Source organism: Hevea brasiliensis, chromosome 11, assembly GCF_030052815.1.
Source record: "Hevea brasiliensis isolate MT/VB/25A 57/8 chromosome 11, ASM3005281v1, whole genome shotgun sequence".
Lineage (NCBI taxonomy): Eukaryota > Viridiplantae > Streptophyta > Magnoliopsida > Malpighiales > Euphorbiaceae > Hevea > Hevea brasiliensis.
The window spans coordinates 93,675,805-93,688,662 of record NC_079503.1 but is presented as its reverse complement, the minus strand read 5'-3'; the positions used below and the strand labels follow the sequence as shown (position 1 = coordinate 93,688,662).

At 33.4% G+C, this 12,858-nt stretch overlaps 2 protein-coding genes across 2 annotated transcripts; both read right to left on the bottom strand.

Annotated features, from left to right (window-relative positions):
- Positions 1 to 66: 66 nt before the first annotated feature.
- LOC131170354 (G-type lectin S-receptor-like serine/threonine-protein kinase At1g61550) lies at positions 67 to 3,796 on the bottom strand. The gene is made up of 3 exons (XM_058129406.1): positions 2,880 to 3,796; positions 1,073 to 1,161; positions 67 to 271 (listed from the first exon to the last, which is right to left on the bottom strand). Exons 1-3 carry the CDS (start codon positions 3,459 to 3,461, stop codon positions 67 to 69), a joined length of 876 nt encoding a protein of 291 aa, XP_057985389.1. The 5' UTR covers positions 3,462 to 3,796.
- Positions 3,797 to 9,864: 6,068 nt separating this feature from the next.
- LOC110634099 (G-type lectin S-receptor-like serine/threonine-protein kinase At1g61390) lies at positions 9,865 to 12,858 on the bottom strand. The gene is made up of 7 exons (XM_058130359.1): positions 12,083 to 12,858; positions 11,854 to 11,976; positions 11,043 to 11,215; positions 10,737 to 10,947; positions 10,375 to 10,612; positions 10,105 to 10,255; positions 9,865 to 10,029 (listed from the first exon to the last, which is right to left on the bottom strand). The coding sequence occupies exons 1-7, from the start codon at positions 12,708 to 12,710 to the stop codon at positions 9,967 to 9,969; spliced, it is 1,587 nt and encodes a 528-aa protein (XP_057986342.1). The 5' UTR covers positions 12,711 to 12,858; the 3' UTR covers positions 9,865 to 9,966.

Genomic DNA, 12,858 nt, shown 5'->3' with positions numbered 1-12,858 from the left:
GTCAATGCGGCCTCCCAACCCCGATTCCCCTCCACAAGAGACACCTCCACCACCTCCCACAACCACCTACAAGCGGAAAATTAGGTCGAAATCTATGCGACCCATTGCTTCTGTGCCTCCTCTCTCAAAGCGTAAAGAACCACCCACCACCCCAATGTCAAAACCTCCACCAAAAAATCCAAAAACTTCAGCCTCTACACAAGCCAAATCACCCTCTTCCAGCAAAAAGCAAACATCAGTAGCATCCCAGGTATCAAAATTTCCTTGGCCCCTTCATGATACAACTCACAAGGGCACATTTAAGAGACTTAAGGAGAGGAGGGTGCAACCCACTAGGTATATTTCTGCAGACTCTCTCCAATCACTTGGTTTATTTGACAATGTGGTTGCCTATCTTGATGGTATGGGTTGGATGGAATTTGTGCACAAGCAAGAAATTGTTTATCCAGCTTTAGTTTTGGAATTTATTTCCTCATTCTCTGCCACCCTGAAATTGCATGATATAGATTTTAAGCCAACTATGAAATTTAGATGTTTGGGGCAAAATAGAGAGTTATCATTGGATCAATTTCATAGCATTCTTGGTTTTACAATTGATGGGCTGTTTAGAGTGCCATATACAAGGGTAGAGGTAGCAAACAAGGGTATTTGGAATGCTGCTCAATTTTGGAGAATTATCACAAACCAACCTCAGACCTTTTCTGCTGGCAGATCAAAAACCTCTCAAATACTTGACCCTGCACTTAGGTTTATTCATAGACTGATTGCTAGCACTATTTTGGGCAGAGGGACTAGTTACAGTGCGTGGGGAAATCTGAATTATTCATGTTATGGTGTGCTTTTCACAAGGTCAAGGTTTCTCCTGGTTATTTCTTTTGTGAGCATGTGTTGCATATTGCCACCAAATCCATAGGTGACATTGTCTTGGGTGGGCTCATAACTGTCATAGCCAAGCATTTTGGTTTTAATCCTGAAGAGCACCCAATACCAGCACTTGTAGACACCTTATATTTTGATGCTGCACACCTATCCAAAATAGGGTTCAGTTTGCCACGTTCTGACATTGCACAACCAGCGTGGCCCAGACCCTTGCACAACCAGAAGCCCAACCTGTCCCATCAGTCCCACAGCACTCTGCTGAACGTACCCCACCCCCTCAATCTGCACATGACACCCCAGCAGCTTTTGCACAACCTACACCTCCTGCAGCTGAACCTTCTTCATCCACAGCCCCTCCTGCATTCAACACTAAAGCCTTATTCACCTATCTTGAAAGGCTTAGTGATGATATATACTTTGTGGATAGGAAGCTTGACACTGGTCTTGATACCCTCAAGGATCGTCATGATCACCTATTTGACCTTATCATGGAAACCAGGGACAAGCAGAGAGAATTGAAGGAGATGATGAAGAAACTCATGATTTTTCTGGGAATGCCACCTCCACCTCCATCACCTCCTCCAGCACCATCATTTCGACAGCAGCCAGATGCAACCAGCCCCTTAGCAACATCTATGGACAAGGGCAAAACAATAGAACTAGATTAGTTTTTGTTTTACTTTTGTTCAAACTTGTAGGACTTTTTCTTTGTAAATATGTTCAAACAATTATAGTTTGTTTTGAATTCTGTTAGTTTGTTTTGAATTAGTTTGTTTTGAATTCTGTCTTTCTTAAAGTTCTATTGGATGGCCATGACAGTAGTTTTTCATTGATTTTCATTGCCTTTACTGCCCTTTTGTGCATAATTGTCCATACATTGTATATTTTTGCATGCTTCTACTGGTGGTTGAACATTTTTCCTTGCTAATCATCATGCAGCAGCTTTTGAATATACTGCACAGGCTGTGAATCCTCTTATGCAAATGTTCTGCATAGCCTGTGCAGTCCTTATTGCCACTCATGCAGAACCGCACAGCTTATGCACCCCCCTTATGCACCTGTTCTGGACAGTACTTTCTTCTGCATAACCTGTGCAGCTTCTTATGCATCCCCATTATCTCTTGAATTCTCATCTGCTCTATACCAGGTAACTCTTTCTTTTTGCTCTTAACTTTCACAATTCCTGGTAATTATTACTTGCTTTGAGTTTTGGTAATATACTGCTTGAGACATTGAGGGCAATGTCTAATTTTGAGTTTGGGGGTGCACATTTTGATTTTTGCTTCATTTTTCACATTTTGAGTATAGAAGCATCTCATCCCATTTCATTTACATATATTGTAAATATTTTACATATACATCCATACATACATATACATTACACATTTACACACACATTATACATCACTTAGAAATTGTACACATTGTACACAAATAGACAAATAGACTTTCTCCATTTAGTTAATGCATTACTCATTTTTAGGAATCATGCATCATGCATTAAAATCTTTTGCCAAATCCCTTGAGTATTGAAAATGTGCCTATGAGAGTGATTTGACTTACCTTTAGTTGGGTTTGTGGATTGAAAGTTTCCTAAGAGGTGCAAGGTTTTGAAGTGTCTATCCCTTGCCTATATCTTCTTAGCCAAAAAGCCACCCAACTAGTCCCTTAGAGATTGGAGTGTTTAGAGGGAGTTATTGGATATAAGGTAGTCAAATAATGTCTCACCAATCCTAGAACAAATTTTCTAAACCGTTCAAGGCGAAATACCAGCTGAAGACTGTTGGTGAGATCACATACATCGAGTGACTGCAGTTCCCAAATACACTAAGATTGACGTAAGCAATTCCCGGCTGAAGACTTTCTATGAGTGTGAGTCCACTTTGGTAATAAACTTCCATTTCTGGTATCCCAATGAACTTTCTTTTGTCCCACTGCCCACTTCTCCAATAAGGTTTCGATCCCTTCCAAACGAACCCTTGTGGCGGTGTCTACGGTACTACACCAAAAGTAAAATCCCCAATAGATGGATCGTTGTCGCTTTTCCAGGAAGTGAGAGTATGTCTCACCCCAGTTGTCTCATTGTAGGCCAACCAAGTGCCTGGCAAGAGAGAATTGCTATGAAGCTGATAGCTATCCCATAGATCCTCTCCTGTTATACTGTTCCTCAAAATGAACTTTCCGTCATCCGAAAGTACAGCAATTGAATCATTCGATTGGCCAGAAATATTAGTCGACCAGATAGAGTTCCGCTCCCCATCCAGAAGCCACAGATTCCCATCGCTGCCAATCGTGAGACTCGCCGATGAGTTTGTAACTGGCATCTCTCTGTTTGCCACCCAAATCACAGTCTGAGGAGAAACTTCCTTGAACCATATTCCCACATTTTGATTATGGGAATTATTATTGGGAGTAAAGAAACCTAACTCAAAAATTTGACGTGGAGAGTTGAGAGTTTGTTCTGGTGAGACAGCTCTGATTGTAGTTATGTTATAAATTACAGAACAATATGCAAATGATGACGAATTGAACAAGAAGAAACACAAAAATCTAGATTTCACCAAGAACTCTATTCTACCCATCTGATTCCTAAAATGCTATTGCCATCTTCAATGACACGATGAGAATATAAACAGCAAAAATCGAGATTATTCCAAGAAATGATTGATCTTGATGGGAGCAGCAGACCCAGGTGCTAATGAAGTCAAAACTTTTAAGGAATCAGAGTCTTCCCCATTAATAGAGCTTATAAATAAGGGGAAGTGAAGAGATCTAATGGGAGATTCTGGCAATAATTGCAGAAGTCAGATGAAGTAGGCCAATGATTTTCTGTCTTTAGGAATGTAAGGGGATTCTTATCGGTAGACAAACCAATAAACTGAGAGACTGGCTGGCCCAAGCTGGTATTAGGAATTTCGTAACCTTTGAACACGTGAATTAGACTATAAATATTACGTAGCTTTCACTTTCTTCAGTTTCTTGTCAAACAAGTGTGTTTTATTTGTGGCCACAACCAATTTCACCGGTTTCATAATGTTGAATTGCTTGTACGCAATCACCCCACAAATCGCAATTGGCATCGACTTGACTTCATAAGCCATATGTGACTTGTTTCTTTGAATTTTAGTATCATCACTCATTAAGGGATTATACTCAATGAACTAAACCAAAGCCCAAGGTATTCAACGAACGAAAAGGCAAGAAGAAAAATACAGAGCTATTATTATTATTATTATTTAAAACAAGACGGTAGCTACAGTTTTAATTATTTTAATTGAGCTATTATAATTATATTGTTATTAATAATATTTGTTCATGAAAGTTTATAGTTCTACATCATTCTATTTCTTCATTAATAACTCATCAAGTTCCAGCTTTTAAGGTGAAGCCGTAGGATTTATTTATGGGACTTTTTCTTTTAACTTAGAATCAGATGCTTCTTTTAGATTTGCAGAATGAAATTATTATCTTATTTTCACTTTATTTCATAAAACAACCAAATATTATAAAACTGTACTATAAAAAATCATATTCTTGTCTGTTTTGGAACAATTAAAGAAGTGCAAGAAAGAAAGAATCGCATGAAAGAAATTTCTATTGAGCATTAATGTGCCTATCCAATAGCTTTTTCCTTCCACAAATTCCTTCATGAGCGAGCATTTAATAACATCTCACATCATTAATGTAACGTTTAGGCTCTGTTTATTTACTGAAAAAATATCAATAAAAAATATTTTTTAAATTAAAAAAAATAACTTATTTAAAAAAAAAAGTCATTTTCATTTTTCTTTTTAAGATTTTAATAATCTTATTAAAATATAAAAATATTCATACATGCATAATATAAACACATATCTTTAATTTAATATTACAACCAAATAACATAAAATATTTTCATAAAAAATATATTTTTAAAAATATTCTATATATAAATTACTTTTTTCAAAGTAAATAAAACCTTAAAACATAGCAGAAAATAGGAATATATATGATTTTATCCCTAATCCAATCAAATAAATGTATTGAATGCATTAAATTTATTTTTATTGTCCCTTATAGCAATTCAAGAGGGGAGTGAATTGGGTGTTAATTAAAAATTTTGAAAAATAGGTGGAGATTTATAAGTGAGATATACGAAGAGAAAGAAAGAAAAAATACAATAGATTTTATAGAGGTTCGGCTATCCCAAGTTTAAGTTCTTTTCTCAATGCCCTCTTTGAGAGTTAATCCACTAAAATTCTTATTTGGATGAAAAATAAATCCCTTACAATCAGTACAAGAGCAAATTCTTACTCTTTTATAAATTTCTTTACACTCAAGAGCAATTTAATGCACTATAACACTCAAGTTACAATAAATATTCACAACAACCTTAAACTAACTCTTAGAACAAATAAATTACAGCTCAAAATATCAAGCTCTCAATAACCAATTATAGTAGCTCAAGTTCTAGAGAGATAAAAGAAGAAAAAATCTGTTGAACACAATAAATTCTCAAGAAATAGTTGTTTTTTTTTTTCTCCAATCATAAATTACCTCTATATATAGTTTTGACAAAAAAATATGATCGTTAGGAGTGCATTAAATACAAATATAGCCCTTCAATCACCCAAAACTCTGTTTTATCGAGTTTTAGAAATTCAGTTTTGGCTATCGAAGTTCTTAGGTTTGGCTATCGAAGTTCTTAGGTTTGACTGCCAAAATTCTTTACTTCGGCTGCCGAAGGTTAGAGCGCCAAAAAATACAATTCAAAAAGTAAATTTTGGCTGTCTAAGTTCCCACTTTTGGCTATTGCTCTCTGGACAAAAAGGGTTTAAACACTAAAAAAACTATCATTTAAGGAGTGAATTTCAGCTGCTAAAATTTTTACTTTCGGCTGCCAAAGTACTCTCTGAACAAAAAAGCACTTAGATTTCAAAAACTCGTAACTTTTTACCCGAACTCGAATTTTCGATCTGTTTGAACTATTGGAAAGCTAATCTGATAAATTTTTTAATGAAAATACTTTTAAAAACAAATTTGCATTTTTCAAAAGTAAAAATTTCACTTTACTTCTTCTTAGTCAAGAAAAGTTAAAAATAGAGACACTAAGAAGTTTAGAGATTCACAAACTCATAACTTTTTGACTTGAACTCAGATTTTTGATCCGTATAAATATTTGAAAAGCTAATTTGATAAATTTTTTAATGAAAACACTTTCAAAAATAAATTTGCATTTATCAAGAGTGAAAATTTTATTTTACTCCCCTTAATCAAGAAAAAGTTAAAAATAGAGATACTAATAAATTTAGAAAAACCTAAACTTGAGTCATTATAACCAATCATTTAAAATTCACAAGATAAAAGAAAAATTTACATTGTAGTGTCTTCTTGATCCTTGCTTAAATTTCTTATTCTTTTTCAATATTGATTTAAAGCAATTTCTCAATTTTGAACTTGAGACTTATAATCTCAACATAAACACCTTCAAAATAGATTAGTAGCACATTGATTATTTATTATTATCAAAATATAGATTAAAATCCTTAAGTCCAACAATTTTTTTTATTTTATTTTAATTCTATTCTTCACTATGAACTAAATCAAAATCACAACAAATATTAAATTTAACAGAGAATTGATATATATATTTTCTTACTGTGAACTGCACTAAAGTTGTACTATTTTATTCATATATATATTTCTGTTCCACATGTCATCCTTTCTCCCTCTGGCTCTTTGACTTAACTTTTCAACTTGTTTCCTTTCCTGGCAAGCCCCCAATATATACTTCCAAAGAGTCTTGCAATCATGTACCGTAACTCATAAATAATTTTAGTATTAATAAATAATACTATTCAATTTAAAGACTTAATTTTAATTTTTCAAACTCATAGTTATAATTGATTTAAATAAACTAAGATAGTGTAATTTTAACTATTGATCTCTCTCTCAGTCAATTGGCATATTATATTTTTGTCTATTAATTTATTTTAATTTTTATCATTCACTAAAAATAATAAATATTTAAAATCAAGTTAAATTTTTAAAAATTAGAGAATTTACTATAAGAATAAAAATTTTTTAAAAAATATTTAATTTTTTATTATCAGAAATAATTTAAATTTTTCTAAAAAATTATGAATAATAAAAAGTTTTGGAGAATAAATATCATACCTGATTCTTATTTCAAATCATGCTTAGAAAAAAACAAAAGACTATTGGTAAATAAAAATACATCTTATTTTCTTAAATACTTATAACTGCAAAGTGTTTTTTTAAATATTTGCATAGTTTTAATTTAGATATTTTTTTTTAATTTTGATGTATTATTACACTTATCTTGAAAGAAAATTTCTATTAGTTTTGAAAGGTCTATTAATTAATTAGTATGAAAATTTTTCTAAAATTGCATTCCTAATTACAAATGCACTACTATATATTAACAAAGTTTATTCCTTATTACTATACATATGAATAATAACATAATACAACCCTAAAAACAGAATAAAATAAAATCAAATAAATTTTTTCCTTCAAATAAATTATTTCATCTTTCAATTTTTTTTTTTTTATCTTTGTCAACGCTTTAACTTTGCTACGCAAATTATTAATCAGTGTATTATTTTTATTACACTTTTCACTGAGTTACATCTATTTCTCAGTGATTTTATTTTTAATATCCTCCAATTCTGTAACCTTCTTCTTAAGAGCATTTCTTTGCCGAAACAAATGCATCAGTATCTCCTTCTCCTGGCCATTGTAAGGTGAATTAAACCACTGAAAGAAAGAATAATCATTCACATAAATAAATTGCCCATTAATTTCAGCTATCAACAAACTTAATTATAAAATGCAGCTCCCAATAAAAATAGTTAAAACAAAAGCTATTATACTTACCTCCCAAGCACCACACATTAACAGTTTACTGACGGTCGGGTCAATTTGAGACATCAATCAAATATAAGGATTTAATTGGTAATTATGTAAATTTCAGGTTAATTGCAAAAATTGACAAATTTCATAATTTTTTTTTTTGGCAATTAACCTAAGTTAAGGTTCTTGATGTAGCTTCTCCAGTGATAATATAGTAGCTGATATGGAACCCTCATTAAGTATACTAAGGTTTATTGACAATCAAGTCAATTTGAGATATTAATCAAACGTGAGGATTTAATTAGTAATTATGTAAATTTTAAAATTTAATTAATAATTATATAAATTTCAGAGTTTATTCGCAAAAATTTGACAAATTTTATATATATTTTTTTGACAATTAATTCTAGAAAAAAAAATCATATTGTTATCGATATTATACACCCTAAAATGCCCCAAGAACATAGTTCATTAATAAATACTTAAAGAAACATGACTCGAACCATATCATGGTTCGGATTTGCAACATGTTTCTCCTAAGTTCATGATTCGAACTCCCTATTTTATGGTTCACACGCGATACTCGCCTAGCTGAACGGAAGAATCCTAGTTCAAGTGCAACTCTATCTACAGGAGATAACAATCTCTTTTGTTTGGAATGTCAAATACCACTCCTAGCTCTTAGGATTCCTCCTAAACAAAAATCTATCGTGTTTTACATTCTTTGTACCAAAAAGGCCCATTTAAGCCTTATATAAGTTGCTCATAGCCTCCATCGTAAGGTAGGTATGCCACTTCTTTTAGATAATTCTATACCATATTTGCCGATGCCTCTCATTGACTTAAATATGGAAGAAGTTGCCAAATAAATCCATTTATGTTCTTGTTATTATCTCGCAGATTTGTACCCACTAGTGGAAGTCCATGAGCAACGCTAGCGCATATTAAAAAATTTTTAAAAATAAAATAGATTAAATAATTTATTGCCCCCTAATTTACTTCAAACGCCTAGAATCCAAGTGGATAGAGGTCATGTTATAATTATTGCGTAGTGGCAGTCACCATAATACGATCCATGGCAAATTAGCATCTTTCGTTAGTAAATCACCATGGACAACCCATCAAATGGGCTGACGGCCTATGTGATTTGAAGCCTAATCACAATTATTGTCCTAATCCCCTAGAACGGCCCATTAATGAATAAATTCTTATTAAAACTCCAACTTGAAAAAAATGTAATTACCTATTAAACGAATAAAAATAAAACTAATTATTTGAAGAGAAATTTCAAACACTAAATCCAAAATTTTTTGTCAATAGTCCCATTAATAACATCTAGCTAAGACCTTGAATTATTTTCTATGTCAGCTTTGATGATAAGGATGAGAACATTTGCCAATTCAACAAGTTCAATATCTCAAATTATTAACTAATAAAATTCACAATATCATATTAATATCTCATACATCTCAAAATTTGATTAGAGGGACAGTATTATCTGTGGCCATAGAAAATAATTTCCCTGAAAGAATCGATGATACTCCAAGAACCAATCTTAACAATCAGGGTGAATCGAAGGGTTTTTACTTTTTTTTTTTCCTTCCCTTTCTTCTTTTATATAATGAAAGGAAAGAGATAGATGCATGTTTTTGAACTGGAAACGCCATATATTAGAAGACAAATATTTCTTTGTAATGTTAAACAGAATAAATGAAAAGAAATAAAATTATTGGAAGATTTTCTTGGCCTTTTCACCAACCTAATGGCACAAATTCAATTGAGAATGATTGAATGACATATCTCCTACTTTTCTATTATCATTGATAATGAATTTCTCATCTACTTGTACACTCAATGATGTGAAAGTTGGTATAACTAAAGTTTAACGTAAGGATAAGCAAAATATTATCAAGTCTAACATACGGACTGAATAAGCAACAGATTATGCAACTGTTTCTACTACAAGTTGGCTTTTATCGAGGTTCAATGATTGATTCAGTGATATTATTTATAGACCATGTAGAGTTGATTTGTGATAGAAAATTGTTGCTAAAGATGCTTTTAAACGTAAATGCAGGCTGTTTTGGTTCAGGAAGATTTGTTTTTTCACCACTTAGCATAGAAACTATGACTGCCACGCTTGGCCTATTAGCAGCATCATCCTGTACACAAAGAAGTCCAATATTCACACATCTGCTTACTTTCGATGAGGAAAATGAGTCCGCCAATGCCTCATCTATCATTTGTACACCCTTGCTTGCAAGCCAAGATTGCCATGCCTGTAACAATTTGCATCTTTACCAATGAAATTCCAATTATTTGAATGGGAAAAAAAGGACCAGATTGAGATGATCCTTAGTGTTCACTTACATAAGCTAGAAGACTCATGTGTTGTCCATCATAGTTGAAGCTATTAGCCTTCCTACCACTAACAATTTCCAAAATCAAAACTCCAAAGCTAAAGACATCAGATTTCTCTGAAAATATACCACCAAGCAGATATTCTGGAGCCATATAACCTCTGTATTTAATAAGAAAATCTTAGTATTTAGTACTTGTACTTTATGTTTACTTGATGACATTACTAGCTATCTTGAAAATACAAGCATTTTCAAGTTTTCGGTAAGATAGATTGCTTACATTGTTCCTGCAACTTTACGAGTGCTTCCTAAATATTGTGTGCCTTCAAAAATTCTTGCCAATCCAAAATCTGATATTTTTGGATTCATCTTCTCATCTAAAAGAATATTACTGACCTTTAAATCTCTGTGTATAACCCTTAAACAAGAATCACGATGGAGATAAAGAAGTCCTCGAGCAACTCCAATTATAATGTTAAAGCGTTTAGTCCAATCAAGCTTTGCCTTCCTTGCTAGATCTGATCAATGCATACAAGGATTACATGGATATTGTAAGTTCCATTTACATGCATCACAAATAAAGAGATTATGAGAAATCAACCAAAAAAAAAATATCAAAAGAGAAGTTATGCCAAAACCAACCAAATAGATAAGTGTCCAAGCTTTTATTGGGCATGTACTCATAAATTAATATCTTCTCTTCCCTTTCAATACAACAACCTAAGAGTTTGACAAGATTTCTGTGTTGCAGTTTGGAGATCAACTTCATTTCATTCTTGAACTCTCCTATGCCTTGACTGGAGCTACTAGAAAGTCTTTTAATCGCCACATCCTTCCCATCTTGTAGCGTTCCCTATATAATCCCAACAATTTAACCCTTTATGCACGTTTTATCTTCTCTAGAGAAGTAAAACATTTTTGCATTTGGATAAAAATGCAAATGCTTACCTTAAAAACTGGACCATAGCCTCCTTGCCCGAGTTTGTTCTCTATGTCAAAGTTGTTGGTTGCAAGTAATATGCTATGGAAATCAAATAAAGGCAGCTCAACTGAATCTTCATCTTCTGAAGGGCGTCTCCACATGATTGGTTGTGAATTTTCTCTTGAAGTGTCATTTGGAGCTGCCAAAATCAACGAGCTTGGGTTTCTTTAATATCCATGAGTAAGCGTAAAATTCAAATCAAGAAGCTTGGCTTTCATAGCACTATAAGCTATCAAACCTTTTGAGGACAACTTAAAATAAGTTTTCTTAATTAAAGAACTCTGTTTCTTTCATTTTTTTGTTTTATTTTTTTATTTATTTATTTATTTTTTTTTTTTTTGTAATTCTTTCTTCTTGCATTGGGCGAGTTCTAGAGTTGCTGAAACCGCAAAAAGCTAATTTGTTTTGGAAGTGGGTCGAATTAGTGACCATAGAATCCTAGTATCTTCAAATGCACAACAGCATTGATTCCATCATTATTTTTCTTACTGGCACACATTGATTTCGTATTCATTTCACAAAGTTGAGTAACTAAGGGAGTAATTGTCTCGATTGGAATCTAAGTTAATCTAGTACAGAGGTCACATTCTAGGGAGTTGGCCATTTATATCAAAACTAGTGTAGCTGTCCTGTAATTGGAGGGTTCCTATACAATCATAAGAACGTCTCAATCGAAAATTCAAAATTAAATCTATCTGGCTGAGATTGTCCATCTTGACAAATAATGATAATAAATTCAACTAACATCAGCAAAGTAGCGGCGTCTCAGTTTCATACCATTTGTTTTAACCCTTAAGCTGGTTCTCCACTTCATGAAACAATAAATCATGGCACCAATGAGGGGGATAATTGAAACAGTAGTGACGCTGATAATGATCTTAACCTTGGCCTTCTGGTCACCTATAAGATAACAACGATACTTATATATTCCCAATTGGCAATTGCTGTGTAAGAAAAAAATAAAATGGAAGAAAAAAAAAATCACAGGTCGCTCAAGTGTAATTACTTCCACCCAATTCTGTATGTGCAAGGCGGAGATTAAGATCTTGTCCACCGAAGGATAACTCGTACATATCCAGTAGGTTTCCTGTCCAAACCAAACACCCTATTCCATTTACATATGCATAACCTGAGCAGGAACAGTTATCCAAGCAACGCTGGTGGCACTCGTTTTCATCAAAAACCTTCAAGAAGTCGGACAAATCTGGAAGTTTTAACCCACCAATCTTCAAGAATCCATCTGGTTTTCCTCCTTGAGTGTTAATGGAACTTGTGTTTCCTCCACAACTTAATTCGGTTTGCCTGATACAGCCTCTTGTCCAGTTTCGTTTGCTCCATTCCTCATCTGACTTTGGCACATACCCTTTCAAGCATCTACAAGTTAGATTTGGTTCATCCCTTTGGCAAACCCCAAAAGGTCCACAAGCTGCATAAAATTCACAGGGAGTGACAGGTGCCTCCCACTCAGCATACCAGCCCCTCACTTTCACCCAACAAAAGTACTTTAAAACTCCGGTTGGTGAAATCACAAACATCGAGTAATTGCAGTTCCTGAGGACACTAACAGTGATATAAGCAATTCCCGGCTGAAGACCTTCTATGAATGTGAATCCACTTTGATAATCAGATTCCATTTCTGGTATCCCAATGAACTTTGTTTTGTCCCACGGCCCACTTCTCCAATGAGGTTTCGATCCCTTCCAAACGAGGGCTTGTGGAGGTGTCTGTGGTAGTACACTAAATGTAAAATCCCCAATAGAAGGATCATTGTCACTTTTCCAG